Here is a 20,847-nt window from a genome sequence, read left to right on the forward strand (position 1 = left end):
TAGCTGGGCAGCCAGCTGAGATTGGAATGATTGGTGTCAACTCCTGGACAGTAGCACAGGAGCCATATTAATGTACTTGTATATCTGAAATGACAGCTAAAGGATACATGTACTGTAAGAGACCAAATATGGATTTAAATATATTCGTCCAAGATCACCCCTCATGTGGGCCTCCAACAAGTCACAGGCTCACTTGAATATGACCGAATGTGGAATGCATTGTTGCAATGGCCAAGAGTGGCATGTGCTCCTACCTTGGCATGGTGTTCTCTTCAGAGTAAGATAACATCAGCCAAGCGTGACCCACCATGAATTCAACATTCAGAGAAATGGGAGTGTGAGATCTGAGAAACTGTGCCCGCTGGCATCACATAGTCACAGTGACTCACATAACACTGACGAATAATAACCTTACCAGCTACAGTAGAAACGTTCACCCAACTAGCAAGACTGACACAACGTTGGGGAAATGGGAATCCTTGTGTGTGTGTGTGTATGAGTGACTCATAAACACATACACACAAACAAATATATGTGCAAGTACACTACAACATCACATGCAGTAGGCCTACTCAATTGCAAGCACAACAGACAACACACATTGAAGCACATCATGTATCATTGTTTCAAACAACAACATATACACAGTCTTTAAATAAACTTGGCCAAATAATTGTATGGAATTACAGAGCCATATCCTGACTACCTATTGCATGTCACTGTCCTGAGCAGACCAAATCTTGTCACAGCTCTGTTTTAGTTATCTTTCCTACAAAATGTGACTTTCAGGGTAAGGGGAAATCGAATCAGCTGTCCAATTTTCTCCTCATGAAGGACTGTCAAAAGCCCTCTAGCTCTATCCCTCTCTTTCTTCTCTCTCTCTCTCTCTCTCTCTGTTGGACCTCTCCCGCCATCATTCCACAAGGGCCCTTTTTGTGTGGAGGATCATCAGACTCATGGTTTAGAGCGACGGATCGCAGGCCAGTGTTCAGGAGGAGGACAGAAAATACTACACAACCCTGTTTGTTGACTAGGCAAGTGGGCACAGGAACCATGGAAAACGGCAAGTCAGATGGTAAATTCTGCTTCTATAACCAAGATGTCACCTACGTTACAGGTATCACCAATATGGTTGATGGTTCTGTTTTTCTGATTTGGCGGTAGTCACAAAGTTCAGAGAGAGGCTACATTAAAACACTGTTGTTGATAAATATCTTTGGTGTGCTGTGAGTAACAATTATTGTTGTATGTCTTTTGAACTAGTTACTTGGCCAACGTAACAGTTTTTATGAAGCAAGTTGTTGATGGACAGTTATTGCAACAGTTGGTACCATATGGTTCTCAGAACATGCTATCTGGGTACTGACTCTTAAGTATGATACAACCATTGGAAAGACTTACATTTTACTTGTACATTGGTTGTTGTGAATTTTTATCTACAGTGTTCTTCTTTCAGGAGCTTTGCAGTATTACTGCTCAGAATATGTCATTCCAGCACAAGCTCAAATGCATAATGCATGACAAGCAGACATTTAAAATGACCTTCGCGATGCTGCTCGTAGTTTGGACATTTGGTATTTGAATAGAAACAGACTCTTAATACAGTAGGGTATTTCCATTATGGCACAACTGTTTTATTGTCTTATGACACAGAGCCTTTTCTACCTTACCAATTCATGTAGAATTTCAGTGTTTGGGTAACTTGTAGGGGGTTTACTGGAACATGATTTACTGTGCATAGGCTGAATAGAGAGACGTTGTGTTGAACATCCCACATGACTACATTATTTGCCTTTGTCACAGTCTATTCTCATATGTATCCCCAAAGAATGGTTTGTGTCTGAGTAACTGAGGATGATCTCCATAGTGATGTGTGAGTGACAGGGAGCTACTGTAAGTCCATAACGATGTGTGATTAACTGATGTTCTTGACTCCTAGAACAAGACCAGGAAATGGAGGAGGCCAACCTGGAGATTGCTCAGGTAACCCGCTCTATAGTCACCCCCCTTGCAAGAGACACTGCTGCCTATGAGGAGTATGTAGGATCAACACTACATTGTATTGTTTGTATATGGGTGTATTTAATATTTGTGTGACTGCCCTTGTCTATCAGTATTGTGTTACTTGTTATGTTTTGTGTTTTCTGTGGACCCCAGGAAGAGTAGCTGCTGCTTCTGCAAAAGCTAATGGGGATCTGAATAAACACTGCCAGAGAAACAGAAATAGCTTTGACTATGGCCTGTCTCTAATATTTATATGTACAGTACCAGTCAAAAGTTTGGACACACCTACTCATTCAAGAGTTTTTCTTTATTTTTACTATTTTCTATATGGTAGAATAATAGTGAAGACATCAAAACTATGAAAAACCACATGTGGAATCATGTAGTAATCAAAGAAGTGTTATTTTATATTTGAGATTCATCAAATAGCCACCCTTTGCCTTGATGACAGCTTGCACACTCTTGGCATTCTCTCAACCAGATTAATGAGGTAGTCACCTGGAATGCATTTTAATTAACAAGTATGCCTTGTTAAAAGTTAATTTGTGAAATGTCTTTCCTTTTTAATGCGTTTCAGCCAATCAGTTGTGGTGTGACAAGGTAGGGGTGGTATACAGAAGATAGCCCTATTTTGTAACATACAGTGCCTTGCGAAAGTATTCGGCCCCCAAGGAACTTTGCGACCTTTTGCCACATTTCAGGCTTCAAACATAAAGATATAAAACTGTATTTTTTTGTGAAGAATCAACAACAAGTGGGACACAATCATGAAGTGGAACGACATTTATTGGATATTTCAAACTTTTTTAACAAATCAAAAACGGAAAAATTGGGCGTGCAAAATTATTCAGCCCCTTTACTTTCAGTGCAGCAAACTCTCTCCAGAAGTTCAGTGAGGATCTCTGAATGATCCAATGTTGACCTAAATGACTAATGATGATAAATACAATCCACCTGTGTGTAATCAAGTCTCCGTATAAATGCACCTGCACTGTGATAGTCTCAGAGGTCCGTTAAAAGCGCAGAGAGCATCATGAAGAACAAGGAACACACCAGGCAGGTCCGAGATACTGTTGTGAAGAAGTTTAAAGCCGGATTTGGATACAAAAAGATTTCCCAAGCTTTAGGAGCACTGTGCAAGCGATAATATTGAAATGGAAGGAGTATCAGACCATTGCAAATCTACCAAGACCTGGCAGTCCCTCTAAACTTTCAGCTCATACAAGGAGAAGACTGATCAGAGATGCAGCCAAGAGGCCCATGATAACTCTTGATGAACTGCAGAGATCTACAGCTGAGGTGGGAGACTCTGTCCATAGGACAACAATCAGTCGTATACTGCACAAATCTGGCCTTTATGGAAGAGTGGCAAGAAGAAAGCCATTTCTTAAAGATATCCATAAAAAGTGTTGTTTAAAGTTTGCCACAAGCCACCTGGGAGACACACCAAACATGTGGAAGAAGGTGCTCTGGTCAGATGAAACCAAAATTGAACTTTTTGGCCACATTGCAAAACGTTATGTTTGGCGTAAAAGCAACACAGCTCATCACCCTGAACACATCATCCCCACTGTCAAACATGGTGGTGGCAGCATCATGGTTTGGGCCTGCTTTTCTTCAGCAGGGACAGGGAAGATGGTTAAAATTGATGGGAAGATGGATGGAGCCAAATAAAAAATCTCACTGAGCTCGAGCTGTTTTGCAAGGAGGAATGGGAAAAAATGTCGGTCTCTCGATGTGCAAAACTGATAGAGACATATCCCAAGCGACTTACAGCTGTAATCGCAGCAAACGGTGGCGCTACAAAGTATTAACTTAAGGGGGCTGAATAATTTTGCACGCCCAATCTTTCAGTTTTTGATTTGTTAAAAAAGTTTGAAATATCCAATAAATGTCGTTCCTCTTCATGATTGTGTCCCATTTGTTGTTGATTCTTCACAAAAAAATACAGTTTTATATCTTTATGTTTGAAGCCTGAAATGTGGCAAAAGGTCGCAAAGTTCAAGGGGGCCGAATACTTTCGCAAGGCACTGTAGATATGAAATATCGTAACAGTACGGGAAAGCTGTAAAGTACAATACAATACACTGACAGTGTTGCATTGCTATTAGGTACAGTTGAAGTCGGAAGTTTACAAACACTTTAGCTAAATACATTTAAACTCAGTTTTTCCACAATTCCTGACATTTAATCCCAGTAAAGATTCCCTGTCTTAGGTCAGTTAGGATCACCACTTTATTTTAAGAATGTGAAATATTAGAATAATAGTAGAGAGAATGATTTCTTTCAGGATTTCTTTATTTCATCACGTTCCCAGTGGGTCAGAAGTTTACATACACCCAATTAGTATTTGGTAGCATTGCCTTTAAATTGTTTAACTTGGGTCAAATGTTTCAGGTAGCCTTCCACAAGCTTCCCACAATAAGTTGGGGGAATTTTGGCCCATTCCTCCTGACAGAGCTGGTGTAACTGAGTCAGGTTTGAAGGCCTCCTTGCTTGCTCACACTTTTTCAGTTCTGCCCACAAATTTTCTAAAGGATTGAGGTCAGGGCTTTGTGATGGCCACTCCAATACCTTGACTTTGTTGTCCTTAAGCCATTTTGCCACAACTTTGGAAGTGTGCTTGGGGTCATTGTCCATTTGGAAGACCCATTTGCGACCAATCTTTAACTTCCTAACTGAGGTCTTGAGATGTTGCTTCGATATATCCACATAATTTTCTTTCCTCATGAGACCATCTTTTTTGTGAAGTGGACCAGACCCTCCTGCAGCAAAGCACCTCCACAACATGATGCTGCCACCCCCGTGCTTCACGGTTGGGATGGTGTTCTTTGGCTTGCAAGCCTCCACATTCTTCCTCCAAACATAACGATGATCATTATGGCCAAACAGTTCTATTTTTGTTTCATCAGACCAGAGGACATTTATCTCCAAAAAGTATGATCTTTGTCCTGATGTGCAGCTACAAACCGTAGTCTGGCTTTTTTTATGGCAGTTTTGGGCTTCTTCCTTGCTGAGTGGCCTTTCAGGTTATGTCAATATAGGACTCGTTTTACTGTGGATATAGACACTTTTGTACATGTTTCCTCCAGCATCTTCACAAGGTCCTTTGCTGTTGTTTTGGGATTGATTTGTACTTTTCGCACCAAAGTACATTCATCTCTAAGACACAGAACACGTCTCCTTCCTGAGTGGTATCAAATCAAATCAAATCAAATTTATTTATATAGCCCTTCGTACATCAGCTGATATCTCAAAGTGCTGTACAGAAACCCAGCCTAAAACCCCAAACAGCAAGCAATGCAGGTGTAGAAGCACGGCTTCTATGACGGCTGCGTGGTCCCATGGTGTTTATGCTTGCGTACTATTGTTTGTACAGATGAACGTGGTACTTTCAGGCATTTGTAAATTGCTGTCAAGGATGAACCAGACTTGTGGAGGTCTACAATTTCTTTTCTGAGGTCTTGGCTGATTTCTTTTGATTTTTTCCCATGATGTCAAGCAAAGATGCACTGAGTTTGAAAGTAGGCCTTGAAATACATCCACAGGTACACCTCCAATTGACTCAAATTATGTCAAATAGCCTATCAGGAGCTTCTAAAGCAATGACATCATTTTCTGGAATTTTCCAAGCAGTCTTAGTGTATGTAAACTTCTGACCCACTGGAATTGTGATACAGTGAATAATAAGTGAAGTAATCTGTCTATAAACAATTGTTGGAAAAATTACTTGTGTCATGCACAAAGTAGATGTCCTAACCGACTTGCCAAAACTATAGTTTGTTAACAAGAACTTTGTGGAGTGGTTGAAAAACAAGTTTTAATGACTCCACCCTAAGTGTAAACTTCCGACTTCAACTGTATGTGTTATGTATGTACTGCTACGCAGTCTAAAGTAGTGAGCAGAGACAAGGTATTGTACACTTATAAGATCTGTACATCTGTAAAGAAGGGTAGCAGCCGTATTGAATCTGCAGCCTGATGACTTTCACATGATTGATCCACAGACTTGAAGAGAGGAGGGGAGAGGAGAGTACATGAGAGGGGTGAAGGAGAGAGGAGGAGAGGAGTGAAGAGGAGATGAGAGGAGAGTAGTAGAGTGGAAAGGAGAGGAGTGAAGAGGAGAGGAAAGGAGAGGAGAGTAGAGGATAGGCACAAAGGGGGCGGAGTGAAGAGGACTAAAGTGGAGAGGAGAGAAGAGGAGAGAGGACGGAAGGAGAGGAACTGAGAGGGGCAGGCAGCAGCCTGAATCCCTGTCTGTTCACATGAGCTGATTCACTTATCTCTGCAGACTAAATTCAATAAATCTCCACATCCTAAGAACGGCCGCTACACTAGAGACAGAAAAAAGCTTGCCTCTAACGGGAGGGCAAAAAGGAGAAATTGGGACACTCTCCAAACAACAGCCCAATAATGAAGATAAAGAGAATAATGTGACTCAGTGGAGAGCCTTGTTGGAAACAAACCCTGTGCCAAAATTAGCTGTGACCTCGTTGACCTCTGAAAGGGTAACTGCTGGGCCACACATGGCTGCAGTGAGAGATTCACAGACACTACACTACAGGACAGGAAGCTGCTGCTGACGACTGCATGGGGAGAGCAGCGATCTCCAAGATGTTCAAATGACACAGAAATGTTCAAATAGGCTCACCGTCAGTCTCCGTTAACTCTCAACTCCCGTTTCTATTCTCCTTTTCTGTCCTGGTTCTCTGACATCTTATACCCCAGCACTCTCACCTTCACCCATCTTTTTTCCCTCCTTTCCCCATCTTCCTTCTCTTAACCTTCCTTTTCCCCTCTATCTTTTCCTTGTCAAAACAGCTGCTCATTTCTCCAAGTAATTTATTCACCCCCACATACAGAACCAATGTAGTTACAGTGTGTTCTGAACATTCTGGAGACATTAGTAAGGTCACAAACAACCATCGATGTAGTAACTGTTGTTACATCCTAACCTCTGACCCCTAACCTCTGGTGTTCCAGCTGCAGGCCTTGGTGGTGGAGCTGCGTACGGGGCTGCAGGGAGTGTTACAGGACGTGTCTGTGCTGCAGCAGAGGGGCAGAGGTCTGGAGGAGAGGGCTCAGGGCCAGCAGAGCGAAGTGGATGACAGGATCATGGGAATCAGGAACTCCCTCAACACATTTAAGGTACCCCACTTCCCACATGACTTGAACAAACCTCACTGATATCTGATACGAAATATGTGCCTGTTTGTCATTCTTCTCATACTATCGAATCAAATGTTATTGGTCACACACATATTTAGCATATTTTATTGCGGGTGTGGCGAAACGCTTGTAAAGTCGTCTACGGTGGACTACAGTCAAACCAGTAACTGTCTCTAGCAATTCTAGCAGGATGCCTAAGTATTACAGTGTGTTACTCTGTGGCACATGTATTGTGAACGTAGCTAGATATTGTAGTGATGGGTGCTGTGTGTCGTGGTTATGTTCAGGAGGACCTGAGCGGTGCTTTATCCCAGATCAAAGAGGTTACCAGCAGACAGAAAGAGCTACAGAAAGGCCTGGAGCTCCTCCAATCAGAGACCGGCAGAGAGATCCTGTCCGTTCAACAGAGGTACGTGACACTGACACACGTTACATGCATGAACATTCACAGACACACATTGCATCATCACCTGACGTGAACTCACCACTCTCTGTTACTTCCCCTTGGTTTTGTCAGGAAAAGCTCCAAAGGGGACTGCATTGGGGAGGGCCATGGGTGTCTCTCCAACCAGACAGAGCTCAATGTCATCCAGCATTACTTTGCCAGCCTGCCCAGCTGCTCTCCACAGATGAGCACAGCCTCCACACAGAGTGAGTTATGCCTCTGAGGGGCAGACATTCATAACCGGTCCTGTATGTGTCATTGATTATACTGACTAGCTGGTCCTTAAAGACCTGTTCATGAAAGTCATTGAACGTACTTGCCTCAACTGACTCAAATACCTGGGGGCTGTATAGGGATGTTTACAGCACATGAAAGACAGTGGAATCGACTGGCAAATGCTTGTGTTTGCTCCATGTGTGTACTGTATGGTGCAGCCTCTAACTCAGAGCAGGACGCAGCCAGTGGCCAGCCCCAGAGAGCTCAGTCTAAGTCTCCAGTGTGGAGAGAAAGGAAAGAGAGCCGAGACGATACGGATGCACAGAGCGTCCCAGAGAACGGTGAGTGACATCACCGATGACGTTACACACGTCAGTGACTAATTCCCTTGTTATTTTAGGGAGCCCTACGTTAAATTATTTAGCAGTCAATAGACAAATTCCAATTTAATACTGTAGGTCACAGCGGTGTAAAAAGTATGTGAGTGTGGTGCTTCTTTTTCACTTTGTGTGTGTGTGTTTGTGTGTGTTTGTGTGTCAGGTAAGAGGCAGGTTGCTGCCCTGGAGCTGTTGGAGTCAGAAAGGGTCTATGTGTCATACCTGTCTCTGCTGCTGAAAGCCAACATCACCTTCAACAGCTCAGAGGCCCTCCACACCAAAGACAAACGGTACTGTACCACTGATGGGTATTATTTACACATTTTACATAAGATCAGGTAGCAACACTGTCTGAACTGTTTTGTTCAAGTTCAAAACAGCAGCGCCACCAGACCGGTTTTACATATGTTCGAGCTTCATAAGAGCCAATTAACCTCTACGGGATCGCCACCCCCCCCACGGGACGGTTGAGCTAACGTGCGCTAATGTAATTAGCATGAGTTTGTAAGTAACAAGAACATTTCCCAGGACATAGACATATCTGATATGGGCAGAAAGCTTAACTTCTTGTTAATCTAACTGCACCAATCTAACTGTCCAATTTACAGTAGCTATTACAGTGAAAGAATACCATGCTATTGTTTGAGGAGAGTGCACAGATATGAACTTGAAAATGTATCAATAAACCAATTAGGCACATTTGGGCAGACTTGATACAACATTTTGAATGGTTCATTGCAATGGTTCATTGGATCAGTCTAAATCTAATTTGTGTCTAAACTGGAATAATACATTGTGGCCATTCTCTTGCATTTCAAAGATGATGTATCTTTGTATTGTCTTTTACCAGATCTTATGTGTTATATTCCCCTACATTAATTTCACATTTCCACAAACTTCAAAATGTTTCCTTTCAAATGGTATCAAGAATATGCATATCCTCACTTCAGGTCCTGAGCTACAGGCAGTGCGATTTGGGTGTCATTTTAGGTGAAAATGGAAAAAAGCGTTCGATCCTTAAGAGGTTTTAATAGTGCACTATGAATTCAGATTTGGGGGTTAGGGTTTAATAGTTCACTATGACTCATGAAAGCAGAGGAAGTTATAACTGTTTTCTCAACATTGACCTTGGTTCGGTTCATAAATATAACAAAGATTACCCTCGTCTTTGGCACACAGACAAGCACTCATTGACACAGGGGCTTAAACAGGAGATACCGATCTAATTACAGTCAGAAGGAGGACATTATAAAAGCGAGGAAAGGAAATTAATCTATTGAATAACACAGCCATTCAGGCAAGCAGAGGCTTTTTAAAGGACTCCACAGAGATCTGACTTAATGTAATCCCTGTTTATCTGGAGTTCACAGAGGCATCTGAGCACTACATTTTCAACTTTCAGAGAGCTCTCCCCTAGTTACTGTATACTCAACTTTTTCCCTTTCCCTCATTAATAACCTCTGACCTTTGGAGTGTGTCTCTTCATCTGGTTAATCTCAATTAATACCAGTAAGAGCAATGAGTCATAACGTTTTTTTGGTGAAACTGTTGGCTTTCTGCTCACATACACTGAGGTGTGTGAGTTCATGTATTTGTTTGTAAGTATTGGGGGAGTGCCCGGTGGCAGGGAGTCTGTCACTCACAGTTCAACCATGAATACAACAAAAGATAAATTACTGCTACTATTAGCATGCTATGACTGTTACTAACACTGCTATTACAACAAAAACATTGGTCCATTTACCTCAGTAATCAGTCTACTAACACCATAATATTTGAATGCATCTTTCAATTCCATAATTTCAACTCTGTCCTCTCCTTTGTCTCTTTGTATAGTTATCCATATCTTTTTCCCTCTCTTTCATCCATCCATTCTCATTCTCCACTTCTGTTTGTGCCTTTGTCAACCTCCACCACTTCCTGGACTGTGTGTATTTCCACTCTGTTTTCCCACATCAATGTTGGCCTCTCTCCTTCTCAACACTCTCTCCGTTACCATAGAATATAACTGGCCTCCTGTCTTTTAAACCGCTCCCTAGATAGCTATATGTTGCTCTGTTCTGTACCGCTCTCCTTGCAGTGTAATGTGATGTGTGTTATATCGATCTCCTCTTTCTCTCTCCAGGCCGTTCCCCAGTTCTCTACGCTTCCTCATCCAGCAACACCTGGAGCTTCTCCACACCCTGCAGGAGAGGGTCCTCAAGTGCCAGTGGCAGGGCATCATGGGAGATGTATTCATGAGGCTCACCAGCAAAGAGGTACAAACCTTTCATAGACACAAATGACCCATGAAGTCATGGCTAGGGGCTAAACTCAGGGCTATAGTTATGGTGTCACAGGCTGCCTGCCAACTACACAACCCCTCACATAACTACATAACCCCTCATATAACTACATAACCACTAACATACAGTATCCAGCCTATTAGGTGATAATTGTATTAGGACCAATGTGTGTTTAAGTGGGTGGGACTGATTGAAAGAGGGAAATTAGATAAATGGTTGGATTAGGAGTTAGGGGCCCCAGATGAGACTCTCCAGGGGGAAGGCTGTGACTCAGTGCCTCTTCTCACCAGTCACAGTGTCACATGTGGAGCACTTCAGATTGATCACAAGACCACATGTGATACTCGGGAGAGATGTGGGGATTTGGGGGGGATATATTGTACTGCTCTGTTTATGTTCCTGGTCATTTCTCTGCCTGTCTAGACTCTAGACGGTAACACTATCTACTGAGTTTCAATGACTGACTGTCTGTCTGCCTCTAATTCTCCATCTTGCCGGTCTTCTAGAGTGATTTCCTGGATTTCTACGTGTCGTATCTTAAGGAGCTGCCTGAATGTCTGTCTGTGGTCAGCATGTTGACCACCACCTCACTAAAAGCTGCCGGCCTGTTTGAGGTAAATTAGGAACACTGAACAACCAGGCAGTGTTGACCACAACCACCGCAGAGAGCTACCCGCACAGAGCTACCTGCAGAGTAGTCTCAATAGTGCAGTTATCCAGAAGGAAAGGGTTACTTCAGGAAATTGTTGAGTAAATCTCTTTCAATTAACAAAGAGCACATGACAAGTAGACCGGAGTGAAGTTTATTATGACTTAGTTTTATGACATTATACTCACACAGCCTTTATTACAGGATAACCTTTCTGGACAATTGATTTCACATGATTTCTGTGGAGACTTAAGTCAACTGACTGTCTCCTCTTTGATTGACTGTCTGATGTTCCAGGGTGACATCATGGGGGACGAGACACACCCCTCACTCCACACTCTGCTCCTCCAGCCAGTACAGAGGATCCCTGAGTACCTTCTGCTGCTGCAGGTTAGGCTCTTTCCCCTCCATGACACTCTGATACATACATCCAGTACACCACCAACCCAACAGAGGTATTTATAAAAGAGCGGACTTCACCATCAGAGTATCTTAAATCAGAGTGGTGATAATGTCTTGTGGGCAGACTACGTAAACGTAAATGGTACCGTAGATCTGTCTTTATACTATTGGGCACCGATAGCTAACGAGCAGCAACAGTTCTGGTGCTTAGGTTTTTCGTCACTGGTTATTTAGACAAATCACGATTTTACAGGAGTTAGCATTCAGCCCATAGACTTGCAAAGAGAGAGGGTGGTGGTCCTTGTTCCAGTTCTACTTCTCATTCTAGCAGCTCTTCATCTCTTATCTTAACATGCATGGACCCAGAACTTCATCAAACATCTCACCAATTACGCAAGACTTTAGTTCTGTGTTAACTGAGATTAGAGCGGTGACTGTATGAACTGGTTAGTGCTTAGTTCACATGAGTCCGGTTTCAGACCCTGTTGAAGCAGACGGATGCAGAGCACCCTGACTACTACCTGCTGCTGCTGTGCATCCAGCAGTTCAGTGCCTTCACTGCCCAGTACGCCCACCTACTGCAGCACAACCAAGAGCTGCTCCTGCACAACCGCAAGGAGCTCAAGAGGTCAGCATCTGATCCAGGCTCAGATTTGGTGTTTTGGTAAGCGTGTGCACATGGGGAACAGGGTACAGATTAACGGGTCTGAGGACAGTGGACTGTGATGGTATATTTCAGACATTCTGCTGTGAATGTGACCATATAAAGAAGAAGCTCCTTACGGGGCTAAATATAGTTATTTTCTTGTTACAGGTCAACTATGAAGCAGTTCTTCAAAAACGTGGACTGTGGTAACGTTATGCAAGCCAATGAGATGGGTTCTCCTTACCCCAGCAGCAATGCAATACTGTAAGTTCGTTCTGACTACACTCAGACATTCATATTATCAGTCAGTCCTTCATGCACTAACTCCGTCTGTCCCACTGACAGCCTCCCCCTCTCCCCTCACAGAGAGCATGCCAACCAGGTGAAACGCAGCAAGCAGAGGCTCCTGGAGCAGATCCAGTCTAGACGCTTTCAGGACTGGGAGAGCGAGGCCCACCACTCTGACTCTGCCATCCCGTTTTTCTCCCCTGATGCCGACCCTCGCCTCAAACCCCCATGCCTGCAGAGCATTCCTGAGATCGGGTCATCAGAGCGGCTGCCCGGCAAACGGCTGCCCCCAGGCTCAGCCATGGCCGATGCCCTGGGGGAGTTCCTTCTCCCTGGGGATGCCCCGGGCTTGGAGGGGCTGTATGAGGACACAAACTCATCTCTTCACAACATGTCCATGTTTGACCAATGCTCCAGCGCTTCCTCTGACTCTAGCATCGACATTGCCTTTGTGCGCTACCCCAAGAGCCATCAGGCCGTCCGTGAGGTCTACAACAGGGGCAGCCGGGAGAGTGGGTACAAGCAGCTGCCTGGTCGGGGGTGCGTGTCTCCAGACGAGGCCGGAATGATGCGAGTTCACCACCACCGCCCCCTGCAGGCCGATCAGCGTAAGAGCAAGTCCCTGAACGGGTTGCAGCTGGACAGCACTGTGAGTGGGGATAGTGGCCCCGGACATCTCTCTGACCACCTTAGGGGGCACGGGGCCCACCAACACACCAAGCTGGAGAGGCAGTCCAGTAATAAATATCACCCACGCAGCAGCAAGAGCCAGAGCAGCAACAACAGCCCCATCAGCCCCCCGCAGCAAAAGGCAGAGCCAGAGAGACAGATAGGAGTCACTGAAGAGGAGCTACATAACCACCACAACAAGGTGAGCATCAGGGAGTGGATGGATGAAGGCCACAGTTATCAAGCAATGAGGTTGAGTTTATGAGGCACCCTAAGGTTATTGTTTATTTTTTTTTGATGGAAGTGGGCTGATCAGCCATAGACTAGAATGTGAGAGTACCTTGGCCTGCTGGGAGGTTTGAGTGTTTCAGTTTGGGGGCCATTTGTGACTATGTACTATATGTGTGATATTATTACAGACCACTGAGTGTATTTACAATTTACGTAGGACTCTGGGAGCCTACCCTGGGGGGAGGAGCCAAGATGGAAGGCTGAGAGGAATAACCACACCCCCTTCAGTGAGAGGAGCCGGAAACAGGAGAAGGGAGGATTCAGGAGCTCCTTCAAGAAGCTCTTCAAGAAAAAGTAATATATGCTGGAAATGATGACCAAAAACAGAACATTATTGGCAGTTTCAAATTCAGAAAGCCAACATCATCCTACACTTTATTTGACAATGTCAGTAAAAAAATGTTTTTTAAAAGACTAACAAATCGTCCACTCACCACTAAACCAATTTCCATTTGGTGTTTACGTAGAAAAATGTATTTGCATGCCACAAATAAGGTTTGAAAGCTTTAATAGAATTTTTGAAGTTTCGATAGAGACAATGTTCGTCTGACAGGTCGTGCTGTGAACATCTCTCCTCTTGTATCAAGGGCACTTTACAGCACCATTCATTTACAGGAGCTAGGAAGAAACAATACTTGTCAAATACATGCTGGAATTACTCCAGTAATGCTGTACGGTGTATCCAGTAGCAGTGCAGTAACCTCATATATATACTGTGTCCTCTAGGTCGGGGGGAGGAGAGAAAGACAAGGACAAAGAGAAGCCAGAAAGCCAGAACTCCAGTGAGGCAGGCAATACCCCAGGAGTCGCCCACCTAGGCATCGACCGTGGGACTGCTGTGTGAAGTGTGACTACAACCGCACTACAAATTAAGTGGTCTGAGAAAGGCTTCAAATAGGTGCCTTGATAACGCACACACACTTCTAAGCAAAATGATAGGCTATATAGACACACATACACTGCAATGCAATATGAAACATGCTGGAAGAGCAAATCAGACTGACATACTCCTTTCCTATATAACTACTGTAAAAATACTGTATAGGTTAAGTATTTGTTTTTGAATTAGTACTAGTTTTTCCATTTTAGAGGTCTCCTCAATATCCATGGAGATAATATATTTTGTATAATACTGTATACTCATGAACTGCAATAATGTAGGTAAAGATCTATAATTTACCATCAAGATGATTGGAATAAATATCTCCCCCTCAAACCAAAATAAAATGTTGATTTTTAATGTGAAGTTATTTTTTTTATTTTTTATAAATGAAATTGTGACAAGACAATTAAACAACATAAGAAAAGTCCACGTTGTAATCAATAGTCGCTATACCACATGTTAACCAACCAATAACGTATTTCTGAAAAACTCACAAATCATATTGCCTGCTCAGCAATTACTTCCCTTTGAAAAATATAGGTACTTATCTACAATGCTTGCAAACCATAAAATGTGAAACAGATTCAACATTTCCATCATATTTCTGTACGACAGACAACAGCCTTCAGTTCCTTCTTTTAATGTGTTAACCAGTTTCATAAATCTGTTACACATTTGAAACAAAATATAGGCAATTATACAGTATGTAAAACCAACCGATTTTATTTTACACTATATACATGTAATAATGTGCATTGCAATATGAAAATGATAATGCAGCATAAAGGAAGTTAGCTTGTCCATAATCATTACACATGTTTACTGTGTAAATTAAAACCAACATGAATTTTGTAGTGTTTTAACTTGTTTCCTTCTACACAACTCGTTTCCTTTTGTTCTAACACGAGGTAGAGACACCCAACAAATTTTGGCCATAAATTGAGAACACATTTTGGCATTACATAAAAACATGTAACATTCATATTTTTTAAACATCTTCACTGAGCCCTACAGTAAGGAATGTTTAGTTCTGGCCATTTGACTATAGTGTATATGATCGATATTGACATTGAGAATTACAACATGATGAAACCCTGGTGATTAAAACAACAGCATCACTGGAGCCTGTTTTGGTATTTCACCTTTGACATTTCACCCTCCACGATCTCAAAGTATTTCAAAACAAGTTCAGTGAGTGTTCAAGAATAACTTGACTTATCTAATGTAACCCCTGTGTCACAGCTTGTGAGAACATATGCATGTTTAAGTTTACACACACACACATACAGTTACATACAACGTCACATTTCTTTTTTTAAATCTCTTTTTGTGCAGATTTTAACACCAGTGATTCCACAGTATTAAAAAAGCATACAGCTAAGCTTAGAAGTAAGCCTGCAATTAAAACCGTTTGAAATGAATGTTCACCTCATAGAGTTACAAGTGGAAGCTAAGAATGAAACTGTAGATCTCCCATTAGACATTTCTCAAAGCAAACCAGAAAGGAAGTTCCCACATTTGGGCTGCCGATGCGTGCAGAATGACATTACCAGTATAGTGGTACTTCCTTGTTGCTCAGACTTAGCCAAACCTCAGAGAGGGGGCTTCAAATCCTGTCCCTGATCACATGATCAAAAAACAGGAAGTCCTTTTTAGTGCTCAAACTGTCCCCCCCCCCCCCCCCGCACCACCCCTTAAAATCTTTATAACTGTACAGAATACCTATGCACACGTATCTACATGACCAGTCTTTAGTGTACAACCCCAGAGTAGCCAGGGTACCTTTCTGCAAAAAAATACTACATTTATATTTACAACAATTAAATACAGGTCAATTAAGCACTTGTGTGGTGTGAGCTGAGATGCTAGCAGTGGTTGAAATCATATAGAAGTCATCCAGGTGTTTGTTACCTGCCACAATAAATAAAGGTGTTAAGGAAGTAAAAGGCCATTTGGAAGCGGACGCTTGAAGGATCTGTCTTCTGTGAAGCTAAAGCAGTAGTGTCTATAGTCTGTCTATAGTCTGTCTATAGTCTATCTGTCTATAGTGTGTCTATAGTGTGTCTGTCTATAGTCCATCTATATTGTGTCTGTCTGTGTCTATAGTGTGTCTGTCTGTCTATAGTCTGTATGTCTATAGTGTGTCTGTCTGTCTATAGTGTGTATGTGTGTCTGTCTGTCTATAGTATAGTGTGTCTGTCTGTCTATAGTATAGTGTGTCTGTCTGTCTATAGTATAGTGTGTCTGTCTGTCTATAGTATAGTGTGTCTGTCTGTCTGTCTATAGTGTGTATGTGTGTCTGTCTGTCTATAGTATAGTGTGTCTGTCTGTCTATAGTATAGTGTGTCTGTCTGTCTATAGTATAGTGTGTCTGTCTGTCTGTCTATAGTATAGTGTGTCTGTCTGTCTATAGTATAGTGTGTCTGTCTGTCTATAGTATAGTGTGTCTGTCTGTCTATAGTATAGTGTGTCTGTCTGTCTATAGTATAGTGTGTCTGTCTGTCTATAGTATAGTGTGTCTGTCTGTCTATAGTATAGTGTGTCTGTCTGTCTGTCTATAGTATAGTGTGTCTGTCTGTCTATAGTATAGTGTGTCTGTATGTCTATAGTATAGTGTGTGTGTCTGTCTAAAGTAGTGTGTGTGTGTCTGTCTATAGTAGTGTGTGTGTGTCTGTCTATAGTAGTGTGTGTGTGTCTGTCTGTCTATAGTAGTGTGTGTGTATCTGTCTGTCTATAGTAGTGTGTGTGTATCTGTCTGTCTATAGTAGTGTGTGTGTGACTGTCTATAGTAGTGTGTGTGTGACTGTCTATAGTAGTGTGTGTGTGTCTGCTGATAGTGGGTGTGTGTGTCTGTCTATAGTGGGTGTGTCTGTCTGTCTCTAGCGCCTGTCTGTATGTATGTCTCTAGTGTCTGTCTCTAGTGTCTGTGTCTGTCTGTCTCTAGTGTCTGTCTGTCTGTCTGTCTGTCTCTAGTGTCTGTCTGTCTCTAGTGTCTGTCTGTCTCTAGTGTCTGTCTGTCTGTCTGTCTCTAGCATCTGTCTGTCTGTATGTATGTCTCTAGTGTCTGTCTGTTTGTAGATTCTGTCTGTCTCTAGTGTCCATCTGTCTGTCTGTCTGTCTCTAGCGTCTGTCTGTCTGTCTTTAGCGTCTGTCTGTCTGTCTCTAGTGTCTGTCTGTCTGTCTGTCTGTCTGTCTCTAGTGTCTGTCTGTCTGTCTCTAGTGTCTGTCTGTCTGAGTGTCTGTCTCTAGTGTCTGTCTGTCTGAGTGTCTGTCTGTCTCTAGCGTATGTCTGTCTGTCTCTAGTGTCTGTCTGTCTCTAGTGTCTGTCTGTCTCTAGTGTCTGTCTGTCTCTAGTGTCTGTCTGTCTCTAGTGTCTGTCTGCCTCTAGTGTCTGTCTGCCTCTAGTGTCTGTCTGCCTCTAGCGTCTGTCTGTCTCTAGCGTCTGTCTGTCTGTCTCTAGCGTCTGTCTGTCTGTCTGTCTGTCTAGTGTCTGTCTGTATGTCTCTAGTGTCTGTCTGTATGTCTCTAGTGTCTGTCTGTATGTCTCTAGTGTCTGTCTGTGTCTCTAGTGTCTGTGTGTCTAGTGTCTGTGTGTGTGTGTCTCTAGTGTCTGTGTCTCTAGTGTCGGTGTCTCTAGTGTCTGTGTCTCTAGTGTCTGTGTCTCTAGTGTCTGTGTCTCTAGTGTCTGTGTCTCTAGTGTCGGTGTCTTTAGTGTCGGTGTCTCTAGTGTCTGTCTGTCTGTCTCTAGTGCCTGTCTGTCTCTAGTGTCTGTCTGTCTGTCTATAGTCCATCTATATTGTGTCTGTCTATGTCTATAGTGTGTCTGTCTGTCTATAGTGTGTATGTGTGTCTGTCTGTCTATAGTGTGTATGTGTGTCTGTCTGTCTATAGTATAGTGTGTCTGTCTGTCTATAGTATAGTGTGTCTGTCTGTCTATAGTATAATGTGTCTGTCTGTCTATAGTATAATGTGTCTGTCTGTCTATAGTAGTGTGTGTGTGTCTGTCTATAGTAGTGTGTGTGTGTCTGTCTATAGTAGTGTGTGTGTGTGTCTGTCTATAGTAGTGTGTGTGTGTCTGTCTGTCTATAGTAGTGTGTGTGTATCTGTCTGTCTATAGTAGTGTGTGTGTGTCTGCTGATAGTGGGTGTGTGTGTATGTCTATAGTGGGTGTGTCTGTCTCTAGTGTCTGTCTGTCTGTCTCTAGTGTCTGTCTGTCTGTCTGTCTCTAGTGTCTGTCTGTCTCTAGTGTCTGTCTGTCTGTCTCTAGCGTCTGTCTGTCTGTATGTCTCTAGCGTCTGTCTGTCTGTCTGTCTCTAGTGTCCATCTGTCTGTCTGTCTGTCTGTCTCTAGCGTCTGTCTGTCTGTCTCTAGCGTCTGTCTGTCTGTCTCTAGCGTCTGTCTGTCTGTCTGTCTCTAGTGTCTGTCTGTCTGTCTCTCTCTAGTGTCTGTCTGTGTCTCTAGTGTCTGTCTGTCTGAGTGTCTGTCTGTTTCTAGTGTCTGTCTGTCTGAGTGTCTGTCTGTCTGTCGCTCTGTCTGTCTCTAGTGTCTGTCTGCCTCTAGTGTCTGTCTGTCTCTAGCGTCTGTCTGTCTGTCTCTAGCGTCTGTCTGTCTCTAGCGTCTGTCTGTCTCTAGCGTCTGTCTGTCTGTCTCTAGCGTCTGTCTGTCTGTCTCTAGTGTCTGTCTGTCTGTCTCTAGTGTCTGTCTGTCTGTCTCTAGTGTCTGTCTGTCTGTCTCTAGTGTCTGTCTGTCTGTCTCTAGTGTCTGTCTGTCTGTCTGTCTCTAGTGTCTGTCTGTCTGTCTGTCTGTCTCTAGTGTCTGTCTGTCTCTAGCGTCTGTCTGTCTGTATGTATGTCTCTAGTGTCTGTCTGTTTGTAGATTCTGTCTGTCTCTAGTGTCCATCTGTCTGTCTGTCTGTCTCTAGCGTCTGTCTGTCTGTCTTTAGCGTCTGTCTGTCTGTCTTTAGCGTCTGTCTGTCTGTCTCTAGTGTCTGTCTGTCTGTCTCTAGTGTCTGTCTGTCTGAGTGTCTGTCTGTCTGAGTGTCTGTCTCTAGTGTCTGTCTGTCTGAGTGTCTGTCTGTCTCTAGCGTATGTCTGTCTGTCTCTAGTGTCTGTCTGTCTCTAGTGTCTGTCTGTCTCTAGTGTCTGCCTCTAGTGTCTGTCTGTGTCTAGCGTCTGTCTGTCTGTCTCTAGCGCCTGTCTGTCTGTCTGTCTCTAGCGTCTGTCTGTCTGTCTCTAGTGTCTGTCTGTCTGTCTAGTGTCTGTTTGTATGTCTCTAGTGTCTGTCTGTATGTCTCTAGTGTCTGTCTGTATGTCGTATGTCTCTAGTGTCTGTCTGTATGTCTCTAGTGTCTGTCTGTATGTCTCTAGTGTCTGTCTGTGTCTCTAGTGTCTGTGTGTCTAGTGTCTGTGTGTGTGTGTCTCTAGTGTCTGTGTCTCTAGTGTCTGTGTCTCTAGTGTCTGTGTCTCTAGTGTCTGTTTCTCTAGTGTCTGTGTCTCTAGTGTCTGTGTCTCTAGTGTCTGTGTCTCTAGTGTCTGTGTCTCTAGTGTCTGTGTCTCTAGTGTCTGTGTCTCTAGTGTCGGTGTCTTTAGTGTCGGTGTCTCTAGTGTCTGTCTGTCTGTCTCTAGTGCCTGTCTGTCTCTAGTGTCTGTCTGTCTGTCTCTAGTGTCTGTCTGTCTATAGTCCATCTATATTGTGTCTGTCTATGTCTATAGTGTGTCTGTCTGTCTATAGTGTGTATGTGTGTCTGTCTGTCTATAGTATAGTGTGTCTGTCTGTCTATAGTATAGTGTGTCTGTCTGTCTATAGTATAATGTGTCTGTCTGTCTATAGTAGTGTGTGTGTGTCTGTCTATAGTAGTGTGTGTGTGTCTGTCTATAGTAGTGTGTGTGTGTGTCTGTCTATAGTAGTGTGTGTGTGTCTGTCTGTCTATAGTAGTGTGTGTGTATCTGTCTGTCTATAGTAGTGTGTGTGTGTCTGCTGATAGTGGGTGTGTGTGTATGTCTATAGTGGGTGTGTCTGTCTCTAGTGTCTGTCTGTCTGTCTGTCTCTAGCGTCTGTCTGTCTGTATGTCTCTAGCGTCTGTCTGTCTGTCTCTAGTGTCCATCTGTCTGTCTGTCTGTCTGTCTCTAGCGTCTGTCTGTCTGTCTCTAGCGTCTGTCTGTCTGTCTCTAGTGTCTGTCTGTCTGTCTGTCTCTAGCGTCTGTCTGTCTGTCTTTAGCGTCTGTCTGTCTGTCTGTCTCTAGTGTCTGTCTGTCTGTCTCTAGTGTCTGTCTGTCTGAGTGTCTGTCTGTCTGAGTGTCTGTCTCTAGTGTCTGTCTGTCTGAGTGTCTGTCTGTCTCTAGCGTATGTCTGTCTGTCTCTAGTGTCTGTCTGTCTCTAGTGTCTGTCTGTCTCTAGTGTCTGTCTCTAGTGTCTGTCTGTGTCTAGCGTCTGTCTGTCTGTCTCTAGCGCCTGTCTGTCTGTCTGTCTCTAGCGTCTGTCTGTCTGTCTCTAGTGTCTGTCTGTCTGTCTAGTGTCTGTTTGT

General features: G+C 43.3%; 1 protein-coding gene across 2 annotated transcripts; it reads left to right on the top strand.

Annotated features, from left to right (window-relative positions):
• The first annotated feature begins 698 nt into the window (after positions 1–698).
• On the top strand, positions 699–15,571 carry arhgef33 (Rho guanine nucleotide exchange factor (GEF) 33). 2 transcript variants are annotated; one of them, XM_031823717.1, is made up of 15 exons: positions 699–1,075; positions 1,940–1,983; positions 6,988–7,152; positions 7,461–7,582; positions 7,691–7,824; positions 8,053–8,175; positions 8,375–8,501; positions 10,337–10,469; positions 11,003–11,110; positions 11,443–11,535; positions 12,027–12,211; positions 12,362–12,457; positions 12,539–13,352; positions 13,599–13,735; positions 14,168–15,571. In XM_031823717.1, exons 1-15 carry the CDS (start codon positions 829–831, stop codon positions 14,283–14,285), a joined length of 2,646 nt encoding a protein of 881 aa, XP_031679577.1. In that variant the 5' UTR covers positions 699–828; the 3' UTR covers positions 14,286–15,571. The 2 variants fall into 2 exon arrangements, with proteins under 2 accessions (XP_031679577.1, XP_031679578.1); XM_031823718.1 differs by having other exon boundaries at positions 702–1,075; positions 12,560–13,352.
• Positions 15,572–20,847: the final 5,276 nt, after the last annotated feature.

This window comes from Oncorhynchus kisutch, linkage group LG4 (assembly GCF_002021735.2).
Source record: "Oncorhynchus kisutch isolate 150728-3 linkage group LG4, Okis_V2, whole genome shotgun sequence".
Classification (NCBI taxonomy): Eukaryota; Metazoa; Chordata; class Actinopteri; order Salmoniformes; family Salmonidae; genus Oncorhynchus; species Oncorhynchus kisutch.

Excerpts from the sequence above, each read along its gene's own strand:
- arhgef33 (XM_031823717.1), top strand. The coding sequence starts at position 829 with ATGAAGGACTGTCAAAAGCCCTCTAGCTCTATCCCTCTCTTTCTTCTC. Across the intron at positions 8,502-10,336 it reads CTCCACACCAAAGACAAACG|GCCGTTCCCCAGTTCTCTAC; the intron begins GTACTGTACCAC and ends TTCTCTCTCCAG. Across the intron at positions 13,736-14,167 it reads AAGAAGCTCTTCAAGAAAAA|GTCGGGGGGAGGAGAGAAAG; the intron begins GTAATATATGCT and ends TGTGTCCTCTAG.